Source organism: Haliotis rufescens, unplaced genomic scaffold, assembly GCF_023055435.1.
Source record: "Haliotis rufescens isolate VD_foot unplaced genomic scaffold, xgHalRufe1.0.p SCAF_17, whole genome shotgun sequence".
Lineage (NCBI taxonomy): Eukaryota > Metazoa > Mollusca > Gastropoda > Lepetellida > Haliotidae > Haliotis > Haliotis rufescens.
In genome coordinates, this window is record NW_025963857.1 from 31778850 (window position 1) to 31805770 (window position 26921).

The following is a 26921-nucleotide window of genomic DNA, read 5'->3' on the forward strand; positions in this document are numbered from 1 at the left end:
TAACCTTGTATTTTAGCTCAAAATTAGTTTTTGCTAATATGTGCTACAAATCCCATAGGGAAACAATAACGGTTTTCGTTTCTAGATCAAACATTTGTATGATCCTAAATTACGGAAACGGAAACGTCCTTCCCCGCGAAGACCTTCAAACCTGGCGTTTGAGACTCAACATCATCATCCACACTTAACCAGGTAACTGACATAAATTCTACATTGATACCCGCCGTAATTTAACTATTAATTTGGATGTTGGAAGAAATATGTGAGAGTTGTTTTGTTTGAACTTCACATCATCCTTGCAAACTGATTTATTTCGCCAGGTTCGGCAACCACTTTCGTTTTCTACTCTGAACTGTCTGTGGGTAGTTCATGAATTGTCTCACTGTAACTTACTAAATGTGCCAGTTGTCCTATACACATATGCGTATTACTTATAGAGCTCACTTTGTGCAGATTGCATTTGCTACTATGTTTGAGATTATTTTGTTTGTTTCCTACCCATTTGTTTTTCTTTTTTCTTAACTCATTTCCCACTGTTTTTGGGGAGGGTGACCATACTTAAGATGAACTACAACTAATAAAGATAAAATTATGAGCAGAGTTTGTCGCGATTTGAACATTCCTAACAACATAGAGATGAACCGTTTTACTATTGATCCTAAAAATGGATTGATTTGCCCTTTATTATCCAACCTGTTGTAAAAGAACTAAGCATGATACACTATTTTATTGCAGTAGTTTATTTATATTTGATACCTATAAAATGTGTCAAACACAAAATGTTTCTTTTACTTTGTTCAACTTTTATGACACACCAAATAGGATTGATTGATGCTGATTTTCTTATTATCGTGGAAACACTATTTTGTGGTGTGATACGTGTGGATTATGTGGTTACATAACTACCTGTTTTGGTTTATGCCTAATCAGTATGCATACGACTACGTTGGGGCAAGGGACTTCGTCCAAACAAATGGATTCTTTTCAAACTAATTTCGAAATGGAAGTAGGGGTAATTACACTTCAAAAACATGCCAGAAAATATCATAATAAAGTTAACACATACACTTACGAGTAGCTGTGATGTACCACAACAAGTCCTGTATTCGATCAAGCAATGAAAAATCATGCTTAGATTTGCATAAGTAGACAGTCGACAATGGGTGTGGATTACAAGATTTACAGACACCTCGATAATATATAGACATACTATACAGAAACTAATGTTTATGATAAACAACATTCACTATCAAGATTATATAGACAAAATTATAGGGATTCATTCTTATGTTAATGACATATTGGTAATCATCATGATGCTACTGTTGATATATTGATGCGGAATAAGATGTCAGCTTACATTATTATATGACTGGAAACAAAGCTTTTAGGCATGGTTCCTACATTCTGCAATCTGTAATTTCTTGTTTATGAACCAAGGAAATGTGTCATTTGCCTCATACATGTATATCCATACATGTTATCAAACAGACCTCACTGCATGCACAACAATCCTGTGTTTGCTATTACTCAGTCCTCAAACAAATATTTATGTTGAAGATAATTAAGGCCTGATACCTGTACTGTTATTGGTATTTTGATAGTTGTCATTTGCCTCAGTTTGAACATATATTTTGCCAGCTCAGAAAATTTATTAGGAAAACACCATTGCATTCCTTTCTCCCATTGTCCTTTACAGCATGATCGATAGACATAAAAAGACATAAAAAAAGAAACTTTGTAACAATGTTAGTCTCAGTTAATGGCTGGCTGATTTTCTTGGATTTGTGTATTTACAAACAATGAAAAATTTGCTCTCCTTGTAAAGTTTCTTGTCTTGGTGTTCTGAAAACTTCTAAATGCCAATCAAAGACTTGACATTTTTGTGTTGACAGTTATTTAGCAGCAAGCAGCAGCCCTGCCCACAATGGAGGTGGAGGGGTTTGGTGACCTGCTTCAGCAGGCAGAACAGCTGACCGCTGACATGGACAGCGGGACTGACCTGCCTCACGTTGAGCGGAACCTGCATCAGATTCTAGAGGCTGGCCAGAGACTGCTCACAAAGACAGCCCCTGTCAGTCAGGATGCATCTGATGTTAAGGCGTGAGTACAGGAAGGAATAATGATTATGATACAATAAAGAGTCCATTTATAATATGTCATATTCCATTCACCAGTAAATTATTAAGTGAATGCTTATGGCACTATGTTATTGTTACAAATGTCTTTGGATCAGTGTGTACTCAAATGTTATTCGCAGTGCCCTGTGGAGTATGTACAAACCATGTTGCCGTGAGTGAGTGAGTGAGTATGGTTTTACGCCGCTTTTAGCAATATTCCAGCAATATCACGGCGGGGGACACCAGAAATGGGCTTCACACATTGTACCCATGTCGGGAATCGAACCCGGGTCTTCGGCGTGACGAGCGAACGCTTTAACCACAAGGCTACCCGACCGCCCCCCATGTTGCCGTGTGAGGCACTAGACTGTTAAGCCTTGTCCTACTGGGTGCAAGTCTCTTTGACTAAGGAGACATCACATGTGTGTTTCAATGTGAGGCAGGACCGAAACCCCAGAAACTCAGAAACAGAGGATTTAAGTTTTATGTCGCATTATGACATCATGATTTGTCATTCCATTTCAATAGCAATAGAAGTAACCTAACTAAGCATGTCACTAGGTGTCATTTGCTGTATATAATAATGTGAATAGATAGACTTCTTAGAATTTCACGGACTGAAATGTAATAAAATGGACACTGTCCATCCGTCTGTGCAAGATGTCTTTTCCGGAGCAAATGTTGAATATTTCTTCTTCTGGTTCTTTTGATAGTTTGGGATTTTTGAAAAATTAATTTTTAAGTCTCCATGGCAACAATATACAAAATTGGGGATAGAATAGGTCTTCAGCAACCCATGCTTGCCCAAAGAGGCGACCACGCTTGTCGTAAGAGGTGACTAACAGGAACAGAATGTTTTATTAGTGATGAAATGTTGTATTTCCCTCCATTGGTAGGTCAATTCTACTGGGGTCAAAGGGCTATGCTGTACCCAAGATTGCAGAGAGACTCGAGGGCCTCAAGGCCACCACAACATTTGAGCCACTGGAGCCTGTTGCTGACACAGATATTCAGGTAGCATCAGAATATGGAGGCCTTGTGTTTAACATTCATTGATCAGGGTTTGACAAGTATACTGGCCCACTAAGTGTCAGTAAGACCTGAATTGGAACCAGTGATTTTAAGATTGAAGTGGTCAGATATTAAGTTGAAAATATTAAATGTCAGTGTTTTATTTACCTTGGACATGAAATTACAGAAATTGTGGAAATGTTTGAATTTTTGAATGTTTTGAAGTGTACAATTTTGAAAATTGTAGTTGTCTAACCAATATTCTGTGGGACCTGTGATGATTTTTGTGGGGCTGGTCTCATTCTGTGGCTATAGCCAGATAACTTTCTCTGACAATTGTCTGAGATAATACAAGAAGTTGATCAATACATGTTACAAACTATTTTAACAAACATGTTCCTGTGTCGGTTTGTCTTACTGCTTTTGGGTTGGTGGGCTGGTCTGGTGGTTAAAGCGTTGGCTTGTCATGCCTAATGCATGGGGGTTTGATTCCCCACATGTCCCACCCTGAGATACTGTTGGAATATTGCTGAATGCAGCATACTATGTACTAGCCGACTGCTCACACTCTTGCTGCTCTATTTTGTCCAGGGATTCCTGAGAAATGAGAGGGAAAATGCCTTCTTGGCTGTAATTGAACAAACGAGAAAACATGTAAGTATTTCCAGAATGTCTGTTCCCATGAGCACAGATCACACAGCTGTTGTGTCTGAAATCATTGTATGATGGATTTAAATGTTCGCTAATATCAGTTTAGTTAAAAACAACGATACAAATTGTGATGTTCTACAATCAGTACGACTTGTGAATATTTTGGTCCTGCCACCTTGGCCTATGAGATGATTTACTGCACAATAGGTATACCTTCATTTAGTCAATATCAAATTGTTACTCAGATATATCAAAGAAATGATGCATTACATTGATGCATAAGTTGTCCATGATGTATTAAGTTGGCAGCAAATGTCAGTAAAACCTTACAATTAGGGTTACGTGTTCGATTCCCGACATGGGTACAATGTGTGAAGCCCATTTGTGGTGTCCCCTGCCGTGATAGTGCTGGAATATTGCTAAAAAGCGGCGTAAGACCATACTCACTTACCTACTTACTACAATTAGGGATACATTTTTTTCACAATTTGTGATCATAATTCATAGTTATAGTTAGTGTTGAAAGTTTTTTGTATAATCATATTTTGAAATTTATCCTATCGCACACTGTGCATCTCTTTTTTCTTCTTCGATCCTATGTGGAAACGTGCTTGAACAGAGTTTCAATTTTCTAAAAATTAGTTCACCCAAACACAGCCCAGCTTCATTATGATCACTACCCAAGCAAACAGGTCACGTTGTCTACTCCCATGCGTAGCGACCTACACGGCCTAATCACCTGATTAACCCTGCCATATCATCCTCTTTCTCATCACCATGTATTTGAATATTTAGAGAATGCAGGTTTGTTTTTTTACCAGGTTTTCCTCTAAATCGCCCTGAATATGCTACATTTTGAGGATAGGATGAGCAATGACCTTACTCCTCGCTTGGTTTGTCAGGAAAGCAGAACAACTTTTTCTGCCTCAGACCCTTATGGCACTGCTGGGGACAATGCAATTTTTCAAAGCGATGTTCTGAGTGTGATCACATGATAGAGGAATCCTTCAAAATATATTTATGTAGATGCCACAGACGTGAAATGGACAGGCGATCAAAAAACCCAAGCTGTCAGGAAACCCAAAGAATCTAATAAGGGGCATGTCCCTTCCTCCGTTGTTGTTGACCCACCTCCGGGTTCCTCTGTACCTGTGCTGTCGATAACAGAGGATATTGTTTCTGACTGTTTTCTCACTGATGATGTCCCACCTGTGATGCCTAAGCAGTGTGTTCCCGTTACCTCTGAATCTAAATCTACAATGGAACAACCAGTGATCTCGGATGTTAATAAAGTGCTGGTGGCAATCAATCTAGCCGAACCTCCAGTGACTACACCTTTTATCGATCCTATTACTGCTCATGGTTCATCAGTTACCAGTCAATGTTCGTCTCCCGCTCTTCTGCGTACAGTTTAGACTGAGGCTGATCGCGCATCCTTGCCATCGAAGTCGACGACTAGTGCTTTACCAGGAATAAGTAGATCGGGAACTACTTCGACTACAAATTAACAGCAAGAATTGGTCGCGAGGCTTGATTCTCACTCTCAGGATCGGCATTCGAGTTCGGCTTGTCAATCGTAGGATTGACATTCGGGTTCAGCTCGTCAGTCAGAGGATTAACATTCGAGTTCGTCTTGTCAATCAGAAGATTGGTATTCGGGTTCAGTTCGTCAGTCGGGGGATTGGCGTTAGGGTTCACGTAGTCACTCTGGGGAGCATTGCCATTTGGAGGATAGACTCTCCAGCAATTGACTTTTGGAGGATCTACTCTCATGAAGATTCTCAACGTCCCTTTCCTACTCATAGATGTCCCCCTCGGATGGCCGCTCATATGGATCAACAGTCTCCAAGCAGTTACCGATTGTCATCTTCCACACCAGCTCTCACACAGACTGTTCCTTGTGAATTAGGATATCAATCAGGATACTAATCTTCAGGTGTCAGTCGATCTCCTGCGCGTCAAGCGACAACATTTGAAAGACCAACAGAAGAAAGCGTTGGCGCCAACACTTTGTTCTCGCCCAACGGGACCTCTGAGAAGTTATCAGCAGAAGATCAAGCTCTTTTTGCAGCAGTGGGAGAGGCTGCCAGGGACAGCAAGGATCCAAGTCCTTCTCCGGACGTACAGTGTCATTCTTCGGTCGCAGGACATCAGCGAGCCAGAGCAGGCGACTCGTCCAACAAGTGACTTGCCACAGATTTGGGATGACTGGGAACTTCCACCACCAAATGTGCCCATTGATGACACATCAGGTGTAGGTGGAAGACTCGGTCTCTTTGCAGGGAATAGGGCCATCCTGGATGATTCCTTTGTCTCGGTCCTTCTACAGACCGGGTACCAACTACCCCTGAATGACGACCCATCAACCAGGTCTACTCTACCCGCTCCCAGTGATCGATCTGTCAACAAGGTTTAAAGCTTAGCTCTCTCAATTCGTCTCTCTGATTCCCAATCCTCAAGCATGGGATCACGTTGCTCTGGCAATCTCATGGGAAGGCCTCAATGCTTATGCCTTTCCGCCTCATTCCTAGCTGCTCCACCCATTGCATGAATTGCTTCATCTTTGCGTTTTGCATATCTGCTGAGGTCCCTTCTTGCCAAGTGGGAAGCTTAGACCATTACAGAGGCTCACCGTTCCTCAAACTAAGATAAATGCATAGTGTAAGATAGGATAAGTTTAAAAATTTGGAAATTTCATTGTAAAATGTATATTTATATCTTTATCCTATCTCATACTTTATATGCCATTCCAACGATCCCCGCATCACAACTACTCTAGTCTGTTAGCTCTGACGAAAGAGGATAATATGGCAGGGTTCATCATGTCATATGGTCGAGTGGTTCGCTATGCATGGGAGTACAGTACACACTGGTACATGACATATTTGTTTGGGAAGTGACCATGGCGATACTGGAATGTTTTCGGGTGAAATATTTTTAGGAAGCTGGAAACTTTGTTCAAGCCTGTTTCCACATAGGAATGTATTGTTAAGGGGCTCGAAAAGAGGTGATGCTAAAAAATGTGTTATGTGGGGATATAATGACTCATGACAACAGCTGAGAATTTGGGTGAATCTTTTGTGTTTGATTGAGGAAAATTATGTTAGTTTGTGTGATCGTTTGGATCATTGAATCAATCTTTGGTTATTGCCATTGATGACAATTCGTCTAGTTATAAGTGATGTTATTATCAAGTGACATGTATATCACTGATAACAAGACTAATAAAGAGGAACAGATATTCATGGTTAGTTTTAGATTATCATATTGAACTTAATGTTAAAATACCCCTGAATATTTGAAACTGTGTCATTTAGAATGTCCCAAAATAGCAATTTTTCAGCCCAGCTTGCCTGCCAAGTGGACTTTCTTTGATATTCTTGATAAATCAATGCTAGTTTGAGGATGGTTGACCATGATAGGGTGAAATACACTTTTCCTCCCACGAAAAGCTGATACTTTGTTATGTAAAGGAAATGCTGTTCAATGAATCTCACTCACTCACTCACTCACTCACTCACTCACTCACTCACTCACTCACTCACTCACTCACTCACTCACTCACTCACTCACTCACTCACTCACTCCAGGCTAATACTTAGATGATATTTATCTTTTCTTGTCAATCATGTTTTTTTCCCATCAAAACACCACAACAAGAAAATGTTCTGTTTAGTTTGTATTTTCTTGCGATATCTTCATATTCCTCATGATCTTACTCTAACATTTGCCCCTTGGGATTCTGGGTTGGAATAGATCTCCTGTAACCTGTTCTGGTCATCAGAGGCGGCCAACAACAAACAAACAATACACTGAAATCCGTGTGAGGCACACTAAAAGTAGTTCCAGTACAACGTGAAATGTTACTTGAGTGAAAGAGGATACATGTAAATGCATCTCTAAACCAGTGTTACTTGTTATTTCACTCGAGTGAAAAATTGATTTGTTTTAGGAGATGGATTTAGTGTTTCATCACTTAATTAATAATAAGGCTGATATTGTATGTTGTAGTTGTTATAATGCTGACTTTGCCAAAAGCAGCCATTTAGTTACTACCTGATTTTCTGTCTAGACATTTGAAGAAGCCGAGCGTCGCCAGTGGGAATGTATGGAAAATGAATGGGAACGAGAGAAACAGAAGATCCTCAACACGCTGCTCAGTTCCAGTCAAGATGGTTTGGAGCTACAACAGGAAACAGAGGTTTGATAATATGTTTAACATAAGCTACATCTGAAGTGAAATAATTTTTTCAAAAGTCTGGTCAGAAAAGTTTTGCAGTACCTAAGGCTTGTCATAAGAGTTGACTAAAATGGTGTCCGACACTCCTGACAATGTACTTGTGTGCCATTGTACCTTGATGTGGGGTGTTCATCATGCTATCAACCACTGGTTTGATGGCAGAGACTTGATTATTTACAGCCTGCACTGGTAGCTGGAATATTGCTGACTATGGGCATAAGAAAACAAACCAATTTCATTCTGTACTACCTACAAGACAATCATCTTGTGTTGTATCGTTTCAGTCGTTCATCGGTGACACAATATACACACAAGGGCGGAGCAGCCTGGATCATGTGGAGATGGCCTATGCCAGACAGGTGTGTGGACTTGTAGAACATGGACATACGTAGAGCACTATCCATGTACTGCATTTCTGTTATGTACTATATTTCTCATGATGACTAGTGAAACATGGCCTTCTCTGGTAAATTCAAGTGCTCTCTGTCTCTGTGTTCAGTAAAAACACAATGTAAGATTGTAATCATTATCTGAACCATACAGTATACTTTCTTTGGTTTGTCATTACTGTTTTAAAAAATATTTACTTATGTTACATTAAAGTGCGTGAGTGGTTTTACGCTACTTTTAGCAATATTCCAGCGATGTCATATCTGGGGACACCATAAATGGGCTTCACACATTGTACCCATGTCTGGAATCGAACCCGGGTCTTTGGCGTGACGAGTGAACGCTTTGACCACTAGGCTACGCGATCGCCCTGTTTCATTAAAGTGAAGTAACACACTGGGCACAGTACTCTGTTTGATAATGATGCAAAAAGTTAAAATGAAAAAAACCTGGCAAAATGTAGTAATGTCCCGTATTTGCTTCCATGACCAGGCTCTGTGAACAGAGGAGGTAAAAACCACTGGAAACACTGATTTGCTCAATATTTTTCTCCATTTCTATCTATTCACAAATTCAAGACTCTATACCACCCGCAAATCTGAAAATAGGTAATGGTTATCACCAAAAGGGACTGTCATCAATATTTGGAGTCCAAAGTGTCTTTGTTACAGAAATGGCTGCAATATTGGTTATTGTGACATTGAATGATGACTGACTGCTTGTAGGTGTTCATGTACAATGAGCAAGTCATTGAGGGCAGTATACGTCCCAGCCTGGTGGACATGTTTGTTGAAGTAGCAAAGAAAATTGATGACAAGGTAAGAGGAAACACCCCATTATACTGTGTAAGTCTGTGAGTGTGGTTTGATGCTGCTGTTAGCCATATTCCAGCATCATGGCATGGAGATGGTTGTCACCCATTGTAATCCTGTGGGGAATTGAACTCGGGCCATTGGTATGACGAACAAACACTTTATGCACCAGGCTGCCCAACTGTGAAAGTATCAACATTGTTTTGTGAATATTTTCAGGAGCTCATGATAAAAGTCTGTCTTGGTGTTCAGACAATCATCACCAGGAAAAGCACCATGGATAATGCTGCATACTGCTTGCATGCCTGTGTTTCTTTACAAGTCTTTATTTACCCATCGAATGAAGGCATCACATATACATGAACTCTACTGCAGTAAATAATTCACATGAGGTTGTTGTTTCTGCTTACCTATCACTTTGTAAAACCGAGCCCTTGACTTTTGGGAGATGTTAGTGTAGCGTTACAAGATTTATAGTGCTACAATCATTTTGTGAAACAGAGCCCTGGAGCCTTGCAACATGTTGGTGTAGCGTTAATACTACTGTCATGACAACCAATGATGATTGCTCCGGGTGTTAGTGTAGACATTTACTGGTGAGAAATGGTTTATGTTGTCTGCTGTAGAGTGTGTGTGACCTATGGAACATGGTGCAGTGTATGGTGGAGGTCCCCCTCAGTCTCCCGGTGGGGACCAGCCCAGCAGCCATGAGGCAGGACAAGCGCATGCAGATGGCCTTCATCAACAAGGCGCGGCAGTACCTCGAACAGACGTAAGTTGGTTGCCCATGCAGATTCCTCTTAGAATTGAACCACAGCAACTTATGCTGGTCGAAAGATGAGACATTATGGATTGGGTGGCCATGCTCCTTGACTTGTTTGATAGCGTGTCATGGTACCCTGACCATGTGGATTGATGCTCATATCAAATCACTGGATTGTATGGTCCAGATTTGATTATTGACATGTAGCTGGAATATTGCTGAGGAAGGTACAGTTGGTATAAAAAGTTATGGGTATTGTCTTCCGTCCTGGACATTGCAATTGGCAGCCGTATTTCCTTATGAATGTATGCTGAACCTGTGTGTAAATATGTTACTATTTCCTTTTTTCTCTTACTTTATGAAACCCCGAAAATGCTATTTCAGGTACGTGAAGTACATTCATACAACAATCTATGTGAACCTGCAACAAGCCCAGTTGGGTGGAGTCCCTGGAACACTCAACCTGGTGAAGAGCTACCTGAAAGTCAGGCCCCCTGTCACAGTGCGGGGATCAGAGGTAAGTGTCAACACCTGTGTATGTATTACCGAGCTTTGTAAATACCAAAACTTTGTATCAAGTGAGATTCTAGCTTATGTCTATAGGATTTCAGATTCTACAATCCATATCCCCAGCCAAAAAGTGGGAGGGTATGGACATGGGTGCTCTCAGATTGATTCATTAAGTGTCATTGTCTCTTTAGAAGAAGTCCCAAGCAGCTTTTGTGGTGAGGAGTACTCATTAGAACATACCTTGGGAGTGGGGATATGAGTCTTTCATGCTTGTTAGTTTGTTACCTCTAGATGTTAAAAAAAGATAGGATACAATTAATGATACTATGCTTGTCGTAACAGGCGACTAACAGGATCGGGTTTTCAGGCTCGCTGACTTGGTTGATGCATGTCATCGATCCCAAATGCGTGGATCTGGTCTGGTCCCGACTCGATTATTTACAGACCGCCATCATATAGCTGGAATATTGCTGGGTGCGGTGTTAAACAAAAACCAACCAACCAACCAACCAACCAACCAATCACTGGATTGTCTAGTCCAGACTTGATTATTTACAGACTGCCATCATATGGCTGGAATATTGCTGAGTGTGGCGTTAAATATCAAACAAACAAACAAACAAACAGACAGACAGACAGACAGACAGACAGACAGACAGACAGACAGACAGACAGACAGACAGACAGAAATGATATTATGAAACAAGATTATGTTGTTTAATGAAGCATGACTTTGATATAACACAGAGTTATCCAGTGATATATCACAAGACTTCATTGTCATGATTATGACTATCCTGCCAACAAAGTCACGGAACTAATTGAGTTTTGTGACAATGTGGTGTGTGACTAAGTATCTACACAGTCTGTGACACTCTGTGTTCCCAGGAGGGCATGTTGGAGGGTCTGCCAGTGTGGGCACTCATCTACTACTGTCTTCGCTGTGGGGATCTTAAGGCTGCTCAGCAAGTTGTGGAAAAAGCTTCGTAAGTAATGAAACATAGAAAATATCTTTAAGTGGCATTGAAGAAGCTGTAGTTGCCATTGAAGACAATGAAGATGTGTTGACATGTGGATTTCAACTTCTTTATTAATGATGCAATAAGTAACAAATCAATTGAAAGTCACGTTTCTCTACATAGGAAAATAGAAACCAGAAACTGTGGAAAATGAGTTATCTCCCTTATGGTCCTGTGATCACAGTGGCCACTGAGTGTTTTAGTATTGAGATATATTGACCATCAGATCAGTTCTCAACTAGGGTCAGTGTAACTTAGCCATGTTAACAGTGTGAAGAAATTATCCTCTCAGCATGCTTCCTTGCTTCAACACAGGACACCGAGATAGTCGGTACATGTATTCTACATTCATACCAGGGCAATTCTCAAGTTAAAATCAGGTGACGGTATACAGTGAAAGTCAAAATGCTTTCAGCCTTATAAAGCTATTGAAAGCACCTTTCCTCTAGCAGCTATCACCAAAACTAACTACATCACACAGGTATAGTACAGTCGAATATGAACAAGTCGACAACAACAAATGTAAGACTACTACTGAACCTAGGGCCTCATGAAATCAGAAGTACATCTTATGGAATGTTAACTTTAGGAAAGGGAGATGATTCAGTCGTTATATAAAGTTCAGACCACTAGAAAATCTAAGTTTCCATGTGTATATTTGCTCCCTCTCATTGTCCAGGAAGTGACTACATATTGCTGCATGTGAATCTGTTACAGGCATCAGCTGGATGACTTCCCAGGCTTCTTCAGGGAATACGTCAACAGCTCGGACCACAGGTGGGTGCTTGTCTTCTCTCAGGGATAGGTTAGCCTAGTGGTTAAAGTGTTCACTCGTCATGCCGAAGGACCAAGTTCAATTTCCTGTGACTTTGCTGGAATATTGCTCAAGCGGCGTAAAACCATATACACTCAGCGTGTAGCCACAAATATACCATTTGCTGATTGCATTTCTGGAACAAGACCCACTGAAGTTAATCTCAGTTCTTTTTCTCACAGATTGAGTCCTGGCAGCGACACGAAGATCAAGCTACAGTATCGACGCATCGTCAAGAACAGCACAGACCCATACAAAAGGTGAGAACAGGACAGTAGATGAGTGCCCAGTGGAAAGAGTGTCAGTGTCAACCTTGTGCTGTGCATGAAATGATGTGGGTCTTAGTTAAGAGGCGACTAACGGGATCGGGTGGTCAGGCTCGCAGACTTGGTTGATGCATGTCATTGTATCCCATTTAGGTGGATCAATGCTCATGATGTCAATCACTGGATTGTCTAGTCCAGACTCGATTTTTTTACAGACCGCTGTCATATAGCTGGAATATTGCTGAGTGCGGCGTTAAACAACAAACAAACAAACAACAAACTTAGAAGTTTACCACTTTGGTAAAACCCATGAGCATGGTACTGACATCATCAGATGATAGGTTTCTAGCAGACCTAAGGGATGCATTTCTGTACAACATGTCTCCTTATATGACTGGGCTACCATTGCTCCAGGGAGATGAGAAAAACGATGAGAGTCAGGCATTGTATATACTGTGTGTTTATGTGTGTAAACAATTGTTAAATGGGGTAGTGTTGCATCTGTGAAACCTGTTTCACTGTTGATGGCTGTTTAGAGAAATGACTGCAGCCCAGTTGTGAGACAAATATCAACAAAGGGTGGTCAGTGGATGATGTCAACCTCCCCACAGACGTCTGTTCAAGCATTGCCCCAACAATAGATGTGCATCTCCTTGCTACACCCACTGACCTCACCTCACTGTGACCTGAACCCATTGGTTGACACCTTTAACAAGGCTTTGTGCTATAAATCAGTGGTTGCTCATGCAGTGTTTCTTTTTGTAGGTCATCACTTTCATTGTCTGATTCATGCCGAAGACCCGGGTTCGATTCCCGGCATGGGTACAATGTGTGAAGCCCATTTCTGGTGTCCCCCGCCATGATATTGCTGGAATATTGCTAAAAGCGGCGTAAAACCATACTCAATCACTCACAATCAATCATTGTCTGAAGACCAAATCCACAACTATGTGAATGTACTTCATGTCATCTGCCTCTTGTTTCAGGGCAGTGTACTGTGTGGTTGGCCAGTGTGACTTCAGTGAAGATCATGCAGAGATCTCGGACAAGATAGATGACTACCTTTGGCTCAAGTTGTGGCAGATCCAGTTTGAACCAGATGAGACTGGGCAGGAGCAGTTTACTTTGCAGAAGTTGCAGACACTGTTGTATAAAGATTATGGTAAAGATGTCTCTGTTGATTATTGTTTCCTTTGACTGAGTGATTGTAATTAATTATATCTGACAGACTTTGCAAAATGAGCAAAGATCCATTCTGTCAGGGAACAGTGTCACTTGATCAGAAAAGTCTCATATAATCTCTGTTTAGTTTGCTCCCTAAGGAAAAAAATGGGGGCCTATTCTGCCCTTAAACCCCAGTAGATGATTAGTTAGTTCAAATGTTTGGATAGATATAACTTCATCATAGAGACAAACTTGCTGAGGTACTTCATACTGATTCTCTTCCTTGTCTCCAACGTGCATGTCAGAGAAGGGAGGATGTGAGTTAGCTCCCTTGGTCCGGTAATTGGTTCCTTGGTATAGGACTTTAGTCCATCTGAAGTAAAACCTAGTCCTAGCCCACAGCTATGTACATTGCATCTTAATCCTAGTCATAAAGATTCTTGTCGTTAAACCAACAGTATTTTGTTTTTTCGGTTCTCCAGGTGAGAGTCACTTTAACGGCTACAGTCAACCATTCCTGTATTTCCAAGTGCTCTGTTTGACGGCACAGTTTGAGGCCGCCATAGAGTTTCTGTCCCGGATCGAGAGGCTGCGATGTCATGCTGTTCATGTGGCTCTTGTCCTATATGAACTGAAGCTCCTTGCACTGCCAGTCAACTGTCAGGCACAGCTGTGTGAGTAGAGCCTTGCAGTCTTGTGTGTTGAAGTTAACCTGTGTATGGGAGGAAACTCCTTGCACTCCCAGTCAACTGAAGAGATAAATTGCTTTCAAATCAGGGTGTTTTTGCTGATGTAACACTTGCAGACGTTTTTATAACCGTTTTGATTTGGTTAAAGTTTTGAAACACTTATCAAATTATGTTTTTGAGATAAAAGAATCAGAATTCACTCTTTTCGAGATGGGGATGCATTGTCATTGGAATCGAATATTTATCCCCTTCTGCATTGAAGATCAGGCTAAGTAAGAGATCTGATTTTTGGTGGGATTGCAGGGAGGTGGTAATTCACGAATAGAACTCTTTCTAACATTACAATATCAAACTTGGACACGGAGACAGATGAGATTTTATTGTTATTTTGAAATCTATGTTTCCAGTATCCAGTAACTCCAGTGACATGTCCCCAATGATGAGGCTGAATCTGGCTCGACTCATCATGATGTACACACGCAAGTTTGAAGCTACTGATGCTCGGGAAGCCTTGCAGTACTTCTACTTCCTCAGGTAAAATTTGACTGATTTATTATCGTTTGGTAATGTTTGACTTAAGCCCCAATGTTTTGGTTCACCTGGTTTTGGTATGATCAGTGTGAGCTTATGTTATAGGTCTTTGTCTGTCCATCCATCATCTTCCCGAGGCAAGGGAGTTAACTGACTTTTAAAGTCCAGTTGCCGTCCTTGCTGATCTAGGCTGGAATTGTGGAGTTATGTTTTGGCTGGGCAACAACCGGTTCATAAACTGCTGTGCAAACTTCGGTCGACTGCAGGATTTGCAAAGCATGAGTACCAGAAACTTAGCATCAATAGATATTTTCCAAATCTTTTTGTGTTAATAATCAAGGTACTCACATGATTTGATGCACTTCGCGAAGTAAGACCTGTTTTATTACAATATAGATCTTCTTGATTATCAATCAGATTGTCTTGATTGGGCGTTGACATTTTGTTTGAAGCAAATGTAAGTGATATGAGAGGTTGAAGCTGATTCATCAATAGGAGGGATGTAGAAGATACATAACTCGTTATAGCCAATGGTGGTTGTTACAATCGAACCCAGAAATCCAGCCTAGTTCGGCAAGGGTGGAAACTGGACTTTTACAGTCAGTTAACTCCCTTGCCTTGGGAAGATGGTCCATCCATTAGCACTGAATCTTACTTCTCATCTACTAAACATATCAATATCATTTTCACAGATCATGCTCTACACTGTCTTCAACAACATTAGAACAAATTCCAAATGAAGGGTATATGTAATCAGTTGAATGTTCAATTTTGCCTACCACATGCTCACTGAACATGACAATCTGCATACTTGCATACAAGCCCAATAGGGGTTTTAGGGGATTATTCCAGCAAATGATTGGTTTACTTTGGAGGTCAAGGTCACGACATGTCAAATAAGATTGCAAACTACTTATAAACCTATAAAAATGGGATTTTATGGTAGGATATTCACCTAACACCTGACCCAGACATGGTTTCCAGTTGCACAAACTATGGATGACTTAATTACATTAAGTAATACGTTACTACTGTTATACCGAGGCTGTTGTCTCCCACAACTGCTCTTATAGCGAAATCTTCCACAGAGATCTCAATTACCTTATGCAGCACGTGCCTAGCCACCTATGCTGTCATGTAACACCCTTCACTCTTGTCTCTTTGCTTGCCCTAGCAAGACGATTTGTGACTGCTCTCTTGCGTTCCTACTACAGTCCTGTTTTTCGCCTCCTGCCAATCCTTTGGTGATATTTATTACTGTTTCTTAGTCCTAAGTAAACTGTAATTTACGGGGCGTATGTTATAAGGTGCTGGGAAAATTGTCCCGCCTAAATTTTCGCGCCTTTTTTCGCTACTAACGGGGCATGGAGTTGGCACTTTGTGTCTTCCGTCCACCTTTAGTGGTATAAATTGGGTTTTTTTTGCATCACCTATTAATATATATATAATTCTATTCTATTTATTTTATGTATTCTCATTTATCGTTTGTTTTTCTTTGGAAAATATCCGTTTTGAGAATATGTATGGTGCGTGTGTTGTAACCATGTTTTGTTTTTTGTTCAAAGAACAATGTCGGACATGGAATTGGACATTTTGTCCAGCACCCCTGCTACTCCTGTAAACAGGCGCTGTGTGGCCTGTCAGAAGTTTCTGTCTTCTCGGGATCCTCATGATCGTTGCCTGCGTTGTCGGGGTTTCTTGCGAGGACACCCGGTGCACCCAGTGCGAGGGTCTGGGGCCGGAGGATTTTGAGCGATACAGGCACTACGCGCGCTCTGCTATCACCCCTGAGGTGGCCGGTTTGTCCGGTCGAGCGCCCCTTGCGGGCACTACTTCCACAGCGGCGGATCCCCCGGCGGCTCTTGGGCTGTCCGGGGATTCCGTCGCGGCCTTATTGTCTCAACTGGTGGACTCCAAACTGGCGGCCTTATCTCCAGTTGCCTCCCCTGTCATGGAGAAAGGGTTCGTTCCCGGTGCATGACCTAGCCTTCCCTGAGGCAGGTCCCACCACGGAGGCCCATGTGGAGAGGCTGGGTGTCCATGCCCCACCTGCTGCTTCAGTCCCTCAGGCGACTTTACAGCACCCTCTCTCGGCACTCCTTGCTCGCTATGTCACATTGCGAGACCTACTTGGCTGCGGCGGCCAGTCTGGTCGAAGGTTCCCCCTCGGACTGAGACCAGCGCATTTACAACTGTCTGATCGGTTTAAATGCAACCCTTGAGTACGTTGCCGGGGCTTCGGCCTTTCTTTCCGGCACGTGCCATTTCTTGAGGCGACAAGCGTACCTTGCCTCCTATGGGTTGGACGCCGCCAACCAAGAGGTGTTACTTTCGCAGCCTTGGTCTGCGCAGACCCTGTTTAATAACCGGATCCCTGGTGTTCTGAAGGAACAGCAGTCTGCTTCGTCTGTCACGGCTTCGCGGCACACGTTGGATCTGGTTGGGTCTCTGCACAGACGCCTTGGTGTTGCCCCTAAACGGAGTGCCCCTCAGGATGCTGCGGCCGGGAAGTCCAAGGGGTCGGTGGCTTCTTCCTCTGGGAAGAGGCCCCGCCCTGAGGGCCCTGGTAAGGGCAACCTGCCACCCTTTCGGGGGAAGAAGGGACACTTGGGGAAGCCTAAGCCTAGGTGTTCACATCAATTGCCCTGAGTTCAAGGCAGTGATCAACGCAGTCTCTCACTGGAAGCATCGTCTCGTCGATGCACAGCTCATGCTGGCGACCGACAACACGACGGTAGCGTCCTATGTGAACAAACTGGGGGGAACCCACAGTCACTCGCTACTCGATCTCACGTTCGAGTTTTACGCTCTGGTGGACAGTGTCCCGTGCCAGGTACGCGCCCGTCACATCCCCGGTGTGCGGAACGTACTGGCCGACGCTCTATCGAGGCCTCGGGATCTGAGCCCCACAGAGTGGATGCTCAACCCAGTAGTGTTTCAGTGGCTGTGCGAACGTTTGGGTCGTCCGATGGTCGACCTGTTCGCAACCAGGTTCAACAATCAACTCCCGTTGTTTGTATCACCAGTCCCGGACCCGAGGGCCATCGATCACGATGCTCTCGCATAAGACTGGACGGGCAGGGACGCTTATGTTTACCCGCCGACAGCATTAATACCACCCATTCTAAGCCGGCTGCAAGGAGTTCACTGTCGAATGTTACTGATCGTACCCCGACTTGCTTGCCCAGGTCACGCAGTCGCCACTTCCACTGCCTGTGAGACCGGCCTGTGAGACCGGATCTCCTGATCCACCCTCACACCTGTCAGCTTCATCCAAACGCAGGGCTGTTCATTCTGCACACGTGGATGTTGTCACCGAGTGTCTGAGGAGTAAAGGATTTTCTCGTCGTGCGTTTGGGCATGCGTTAATATGCATCGTGATTCTACCCAGAAGGTGTATAATGCACGCTGGGCTATTTTCACGAAGTGGTGTTGTAAACATCACATTCATTCGCCAGATATAACTGCCGACATAACTCGCAACTCGATTGCGTTATAGGTTAGTTCTGTCATCAATCTGGCGTACCGGTCTCGGGGGTTACCGGTTGCGGGGTCAAACCTGCATGAGATCAGGGCGCTAGCGGCAACATTTGCCCTACACTCCAATATATCTGTTCACAGAATATTGCGGGGTTGTTACTGGCATTCTGACTCGTTTTTTTCCAATCATTACCTCAGAAAGGTCTCTGATGAAGACGTGGAGGGTGTGCACCGTCTTGGGCCGCTGATCGCAGGGCAAGCAGTCATCTAAGGGGTGTGCCCAGCGCAATTCCGAACTCCTCAGGCTTCAGACCTTGCACGGTGGTCAGTCTGGGTCGACTCCAATGTTCCCACAGCCGTGGGTACGGGAGTGGGGGTCCTGCAAGCCAGCGCGCTCATCCACAGGCTTTCTGTGTGTTTCCTTATTTGAATTGACAATTATGTACTTAATTGTCTGTCGTGTATTGCAACCTTGTAATGCATGCTTTCAGATATTGATTTTAGGTCACGCGCCTATTACATACGCTAAAGTAGGCTTGTTCTTGGGATATACGGTCCGAATGAAATTAATTTCCCTCTTTCCGACTGTTTCACCTGATCTAAGATTTAGCTCACACTGATACTGTGTTTTCTTCCGCTGCGGCGACGAAATACCTATCCAGTGGGGCCGTTTGGAGTCACCAATCGTTTGCAAGACGATTGAGCCTTATGGTATGCGCTTGACAGTGCTTTGGTATCCCTATATGGTAACGCCAAGCTAGGAGCATGCGCATCGAGTGCTTCCGCCTTGTTGTTTACTTCCGCTGGTCGGAAGGAACACGAGCAGTCAGGTTTCGGGTTGTAGGTGCTCCCAACCGCCTACTGTGGTAATCAGCCTCGGTATAACAGTGGTAACGTATTACTTAATGTAATTTGTAGAATTTTCCTATTCAGAATATTCTATAAGTAATACGTTACCACTTGGCTGATGCCCGCCCGACCGTCCCCTGAGCACTTGCTCTCGCTAGAGACAAAAGTGAAGGGTGTTACATGACAGCATAGGTGGCTAGGCACGTGCTGCATGAAGTAATTGAGATCTCTGTAGAAGATTTTGCTATAAGAGCAGTTGTGAGAGACAACAGCCTCGGTATAACAGTGGTAACGTATTACTTATAGAATATTCCGAATAGGAAAATTCTACAATTAAGATGTCAAGGTCACCAAAATTGAAAAAAATCAATAGTCGATGAAAATAATTGTAAGAACTGTGTGCAAGATCTCTTATGAAGAAAACATAAGTTATGATTCTAGCAGACAGGTCAGTTACAGGGCCTTGTGATATTCTTTTCCTGTTGTGATGTGATGTGATGCTCTGTTTGCTGTATATCATGGTTGCGTCATAGCATTTTCTATTATGATATCAACAGTGTATATTCACCAGATGCCTACAATACTCAAACATTTAATTTGATTGTAATGATTTCATGATAATGTCTTCAGTTAAAGGCTTCAGTCAAAGGCTTCAGTCAAAGGCTTCAGTCAAAAAGGATGTTATAATTTATGCATGATGAAGACTACTTTTGATGATAGTTTCTGTTTTGTGTTGTAGGGATTTACGCACCAGCAGTGACGACAACTTGTTCATGTCTTGTGTCAGTGAGCTGGTTCTGGAAACAAGAGAGGTAACCATTGAAACTGAGAGCAATGGTTTCTCAGGCACTGTCTTTTGAACAATGGGTGTAATAGGGCAAGTTTAAGCATTGTGTTTTCAGCTGGTCCTAATCCCATTTTCGCATTGATGATTAGCCCGGCTTCCATCTTGTCCACATTGTGGAATTTACATGTCAGCCACAAAGCAAATGGTGAAACTAGAATTGCTATAAAGAGCACTGAGCAAATGCTTGATGTAGCCAGTTCAAATCATACTTAATTGGCAAATTACAGAAGGAATTTTGTATGAATGAGTATTGCAGTGTTAGCGAAGATGGTGACAAATCATTGGTCGTGATGAAGACATGAAATTGGAATTTGTTGGTCAAGGTGAACTTGGTGGCGCAATTAAGAAAACTTCTTCTCATACAGGCCTCTTACCGTATTTTTCAAAATTCAAATCATGCTTGAATTGTGCAAAGAGACTTCCCAGTCACTAAAGTAGCTGACTGCTGTACAAACGATTTACTTACTCAGTAACTGGAATCAGATTTGATTATCTCCACTCCTCCTTGATATATTTAAAGTATTGCTGTATTTGTGGACATTGTAGGAAAGTAATGTTCTTTTAACTATGTGAATATATGGTTAATTTGATGCGTGGCATCTTTGCACTGTATGGCGACTCTTTTAGAAATTGTTGGAAATATTTAAATCTACATTTTTTTTATGTATTTGCTAAACATTTGCACTCTAACAGATGGACGTTTTAATGTTAAATATGTTAAGACTATTAATTAGATCTGTATGTTGCTGTCAACATTTCCCTATGTTCTGTATATGCCTGTGTTGTTTAGTGTGAATTTGTTGATAAGTGCACCCAGTGCAGCATATAAACTCTGTTCTTTTCTCAACTTGAAATTTAGATGAAGTCGTTAAGATTTTAAAAATACATACCTCAGATAAATTAGAACATTCGAAATATATTCTTAATTGTAATTGGAGATATGACATGGAAGTGAAGTGTCAAAGTTAATTTCACACGTAATCAATTTTCTGTTTCCAGTTTGAAATGCTGCTGGGAAAACTAGAAAGAGATGGCACAAGGAAAGTAAGTGTTGACTTTATCAGATGAACACCTGGATGTACTATTGTCTCTGCTAACACATGAACTGCCAACACATCATGTTTACTGCCTAAGAGACATCCACGGTAGAAGTCCCTCGCCACATTATCAAATGAAAATGGGCAAAGCCCCTAACAGCCTTAACAAAAGCTGACAAGTCTGGGAGAGTTGTCTCCCTTAAACTTGAATGGTGAATCTCGTTTTAGCTCATATAAGGAAGATTATATCTCACAGAATTCTTGTTACAGATGTATTATTTTGTAAAACAGTGGGTAAACACAAGGCAATTCAAACATTGACTTTCAGCCTGGAGCTATTGACAAGTTCAACAGAGACACCCAGAAGATAATAGAGCTGGTTGCCAAGGATACAGAATCTAAAGGACTCTTTGAAGATGCAGTGATGTTATTTGATTTAGCGAAGGTATATTTCCTTAACCATATATACAGTTATGTCATTTTAGATATTCCTCCGGTTAGCATTAAGGACATACCATTGATCACTGTACAATAGCCTTGTGGGTTCCAAGTACAATTTCTTGTTGTTAAGGTTGATAAGACCACTTTTTATTAATTACTACATTTTCATCCAAATTTTTAAAATTGTGAGGTGAGATTTTTTTTATTTGAATAAACTGTTAGAGGTGTATTAATATTAGTTGACTGTTGATGTGATTCACATTAAGCATGTGGTTACCCCTAAGAGGTCCTTGCATTGTAACTACCAGTTATGATGTGAATGTGGATACCAGATTTAAATTCCAGGTCCTAGCTACCTGTGCTTGTCGTACTAGGTGACTTAGGTGGTTCGGCTCAGTGACTTGGTTGATTGCATGTCATTGCACCATGACGTTGTGGGACGCTCTTATTGTATCAACACTTGTTTGTCTGGTCCAGACTTGATGATTTATGAGCTGACATATGGCTGAAATATTTCTGTATACACCTACACAACACACAATCAAATTCATATTGATGTTTCAGAATCACGAGAAGACGTTGACCCTACTAAACAAACTGCTGAGTCAGGTGATCTCCCAGCCAGGGGCGCCGCAGTCCAACAGGGACAGGCTGAAGAACATGGCTCTTGGTATTGCTCAGAGGTCAGTGTGTGCTGCAGTCATTCAGGACCATATGGTTGTTCATGATAACACTGTAAGGCTGCATAGATTATTTTGATGTTTAGCCTGGCACATTGTTATCCCCCCTGGCATATAATGTGGGTAGGTATAATCATCTGGTCCGTCAGTCTGTCTATCTGTCTGTCCATATTTCGCTTCTGGAGTATAACTTGAAAACCATAAAAGATTTTTCATCCAAACTTGCTACATGTATTAACCAGGGGCTGAACCATGGCATTGTTTTGATAGCTCAATAACTACTCTTGTATAGACAGATTAGATGGAAATTCTCTCATCAAGTTAGACTTGCTGTAACAATCAGATGATTTGTTCTTTCAAATTTGTGGGGGTCGGGGGAGATTTGTCATTTTCTTATGAGTGAGGAGGGAGTTTTTTCCCACAACCAAGAATACCAACACAAACACAAGTGGGCACACACAGAAGTCGGATAACTGTTGTCAAGTATGTCATGTTGTGGTTAACAGAGTATGATGCGGAAATTTGAACAATATTAATAAATGGCAATAGAAATTACTGATGTACAGTATTTAAAGTGAATCTCCTGATAAGACTTGTATACCTTGAACTGACCTTGTACAATAAAAAACAAAACAAACTTCTTTTGTTTGGGGTGGCCCAATCAACTAGGGTGCTGCAATTCACTGTTGCATCCCTTAGGCGTACGAGAAACTTATGATCATGGGTTCGATTCTTAGATTTGCCCTGACTGTTTCGAGGTTTGTCAGCACCATACCTGTGCTCAGGGTTTCACCAAAGTTGTAAACGTCTCAGACCTACATCACTTTGGGCTTTACTCCCACATCCAGCTGACTGTTCAAATTGGTATGACTTCTTTGGTTTGTCATGGATATTTCATGTCAGATGCCAAGTCGTATTTTGTAGTTATTAACTGAAATCTGTACACATTTCAGTGTTAGCAAGTTTAACTTGTGTCATTTAAACAATACTCATCAATGCAGTAATGATGCCCCCCTGATTGCAGGTATCGCACACTTGGTTATGAGGGCACACAGGCCACATCCAACACCTTCTACCTTCTGCTCGACTTGATCACCTTCTTCGACCTGTACCATGTTGGTAGCTTGGACCAAGGTTTAGAGGTGAGAATCCTTGTGAAGTACCAAGGCTAAAGTGATTGACTATTATCTTACCTTACATATGAATGTTGGATTGTGATTGGCTGAGACTCATTCTGTTATTTTCAATGTACCCCCGCTAACATGTCAGGTACATTTCTTATGTTCCCAGCTCAAAGTGCCAAACTGTTTGTATAATATTTGCAGCATACCAACCGCAATTTTGTATCCAGTATTAATGATGTAAGTCGCCATACTCCGGATAGTATGTGAAATGCTGCTTGTTCTCATCTGGGCTTGCTACTTATGGTAGCTTCTGTGTTTGAGAGATTGTCTACGAGTAATATATTGTTACAGGTTGTTAAACAGCTGAAGTTGCTTCCACTGACTGCAGAGGAAGTTGAACACAGAGTCAACTCTTTCCGACACTTTACAGATGAGGTAAGGATGTATTTTGATACCATTCTATGTATATTACAAGTCATGATATTCATTGTCAGTCAGCTTCAGCGGTAGGTCAGGGCACATCAGCTCGCAGTCAGGGTGCATCAGCTCGCATAGAGAGTACACAGCCCCATCCCTGTATAGGACAACACCACTACTGTAAACAAAACAGAAAATGTATTCACAGATCACACAAGTTCATTAAAAAAAGACTAAATACAATGGGCCCACAAACATTTTATCCAACAAATAAACAGGTAACCAAACAGGTAAACACGAGTCAACATGAGATGCTGCCACGATCTCTATCTGGACCTGTCACATCCTTGTCAGTGAAGGTTCATACATCCTGCTGTCCTGCTACAATGCAAGGTGTATCTTCCACTGAAGAATGATATTGGTCACTGCAGGTTCTTAAACAACTATGATGTCACTCTGATGTCATAACCGCCAGCATGATGCTGGTTAGGTACATTGGCTCGCATACAGGATACATTGGCTCGTATACAGGATACATTGGCTTTCACACAGGGTACATTGGCTCGCATACAGGATACATTGGCTCGTATACAGGGTACATTGGCTTTCACACAGGGTACATTGGCTCGCATACAGGATACATTGGCTCGCATACAGGATACATTGGCTGGTATACAGGGTACATTGGCTCGTATACAGGGTACATTGGCTTGTATACAGGGTACATTGGCTTGTATACAGGGTACATTGGCTCGTATACAGGGTACATTGGCTCGTATACAGGGTACATTGGCTCGCATACAGGATACATTGGCTTGTATATAGGGTACATTGGCTCGTATACAGGGTACATTGGCTTTCACACAGGGTACATCGACTGGCATACAGGGAATATCACACTCTATGCCCTGAGGGACCAGTTGATAACAATTTTTTGCCAATGTTTTCACGGACAACTTGACAGGTAGCAGAGTTATTGTCCTTGAATTACTCGTTAAGTTGGCTACAATGTATTTGTTAGGTGTTCAGCTTCAGGATAATAAAATATGATTGTATTGGTAAGAAGTTTGGCATTTTGCTTTGCAGAGTTTTAATCACAGATTTGCTCTGATTATGTTTCTAGGTTTGTCAGCACAATAACCTTGTGGGTTTCACCAAAGTGTTAAACATCTAAGACCTGCATCACTTTGAGCTTTCCTCAAACACTGTTATATAGCTGAAATGCTGTTTGAAGCAGTGTTAATCCAAACTCCCTCACTCACTCATACTCATGTTTAACTGGTGTAGGTGAGACGGTGCCTGCCAGACATCCTCCTTGCTGTGATGAACATCCTCCACAACAAGTACAAGAACCTCAGGTAAGCAACACAAGCAGCACACACTCAATCTGCTTGTTATGGAAGAAGCAAAATGCTGCAGCCATCTTGAGATCTCTGGGCTTGCATCACAATTGGTGTCTTCATTTTGCTGGTCAAAGAAGAAGCAAGGCTGCAGTCTTTATTGCAATCTGTTGGCTTGCATCATACTTGGGGTCTTCATATTGCTGGTCATAGAAGAGGCATAAATCTGCAGCCATCTGTGGATAGGCCTTCAATTTGTCTGTGAAACTTTATGTAGATCTTCCCTGTTATGATACTGCTCTATTTTGCCAAAAACATCATTAGTAAACACTCGCTCCGCATTAATAGCTGGTATTAGGCATCAGCTATCAGATAGTGTTAGATAACAAAGAAGATAGCCATCTTTCAATTAATGTCTACCACCTTTAAGTGCATTAATTGGATCTAAGATGTTGTGGTTGATGATTACTTAACTCAACCGGTACTTTCTTGACTGAATTTGTTCTTTCTCAACTTAACTGGTACATCAAATCTTTACTCAGTTGGTACTTAATTGACATGACTTGTTTCTGTTAACTCAGCTGGTAGTTTCTCAATCTCATTAAAATCAGATCTTAGTTCTTGCTACAGTGAAACAAAGATCTGAGGATATCCCATCACTGGTCATGTCATAACGACCTTTCATCCGACCAATCAGAGCATGCCAAACTACAGTTATTGGCTTTATGGCTGAATCCATACAATCTATGCCATTTATTAGTCATTCCAGAATGTTCTTTTGTTCAGTTTTCAAATTTTTAATCAAGAATTTGTCCAAAGATATTTCGAAACATAGTTGCCAGTTTGAAACTTGTGCCGTAAAGCACGTGAAAGCTGCTTTCTGATTGGCTAATGTAGACTTCTTGTCGGTCAAAGTTAGCGAAAGGATGGTCTGATGTGACCCGTAATGGGATGACTTCAGATTTGTTAGTGGTAGCGAAAACTAAGATCTCATTTTAATGACATTGGTAGTTTCTTGACTTGACTGGTACTTTTTTAACTTGACTGGTATTTTCCTGACTCAGCTGGTACTTTCTTGATTCGACTGGTCCTTTCTTACTATATTGGTTTATAACCAGTTACTTATTGTGGTTGTGTACATGACTGAACCTGATAACAAATAGTACAGAAACCAGGTATGTATGTAGAACACTTTATTTATTTCAGAAATGCTGGTATCCAAAGTCCGACACCAGGACAGAGAGGACGACTGGATGATGGGGGAAAGGATACGGTCAGTTATATAACATATTTTTGCAATAAGTTTATACACCTGTGTTTGTAGTTGATAGCTGTTTTGTTTTGAGGGTGTAAAATTTGAATGTTTATTTTCAATCCAAGAGGTTAGTTTGAAAATATATGTTGATATAGATTTTGAAGTATATGATTAACAGTAATCATAAGTCGGATCCAAAATATGTATACTTTTTATGGAATAAGGCATCTTAATTTGTTTTGTTTTATTCAGAATGGAATAAAGAATCTGTTTTTGTGTTTTGTCATTACTGATATTTAGCATATGCAAAGTTCTCTGTAAAACAAAAAAGATACTCTTAAGACAGGAACACTATGTAACGATTTCACCCTATGGATACATGTTCTAGGATGAATGCCATTACATTGCATATAAAAGTTTTTCATTCTTTGATTGTTATTTCATCTGTGTATACTATATATGACAATGGAT

At 41.6% G+C, this 26921-nt stretch overlaps 1 protein-coding gene across 1 annotated transcript in view; it reads left to right on the forward strand.

The window, feature by feature from the left end:
* The first annotated feature begins 112 nt into the window (after positions 1-112).
* The window catches only part of LOC124142537 (nuclear pore complex protein Nup93-like), a 28336-nt gene continuing 1527 nt past the window's right edge, over positions 113-26921 (forward strand). The window contains exons 1-23 of the mRNA XM_046511078.2: positions 113-192; positions 1896-2103; positions 3017-3134; positions 3723-3785; positions 7855-7983; positions 8307-8381; positions 9138-9230; positions 9851-9996; positions 10372-10504; positions 11386-11483; positions 12234-12293; positions 12513-12590; positions 13583-13758; positions 14243-14434; positions 14857-14983; positions 20049-20121; positions 21156-21200; positions 21522-21638; positions 22199-22317; positions 23339-23456; positions 23790-23873; positions 25143-25213; positions 26402-26468. Coding sequence (XP_046367034.1) covers positions 1928-2103; positions 3017-3134; positions 3723-3785; positions 7855-7983; positions 8307-8381; positions 9138-9230; positions 9851-9996; positions 10372-10504; positions 11386-11483; positions 12234-12293; positions 12513-12590; positions 13583-13758; positions 14243-14434; positions 14857-14983; positions 20049-20121; positions 21156-21200; positions 21522-21638; positions 22199-22317; positions 23339-23456; positions 23790-23873; positions 25143-25213; positions 26402-26468 — 2358 coding nt within the window. The 5' untranslated portion in view covers positions 113-192; positions 1896-1927. The remainder of the gene's footprint in view (positions 193-1895; positions 2104-3016; positions 3135-3722; positions 3786-7854; positions 7984-8306; positions 8382-9137; positions 9231-9850; positions 9997-10371; positions 10505-11385; positions 11484-12233; positions 12294-12512; positions 12591-13582; positions 13759-14242; positions 14435-14856; positions 14984-20048; positions 20122-21155; positions 21201-21521; positions 21639-22198; positions 22318-23338; positions 23457-23789; positions 23874-25142; positions 25214-26401; positions 26469-26921) is intronic.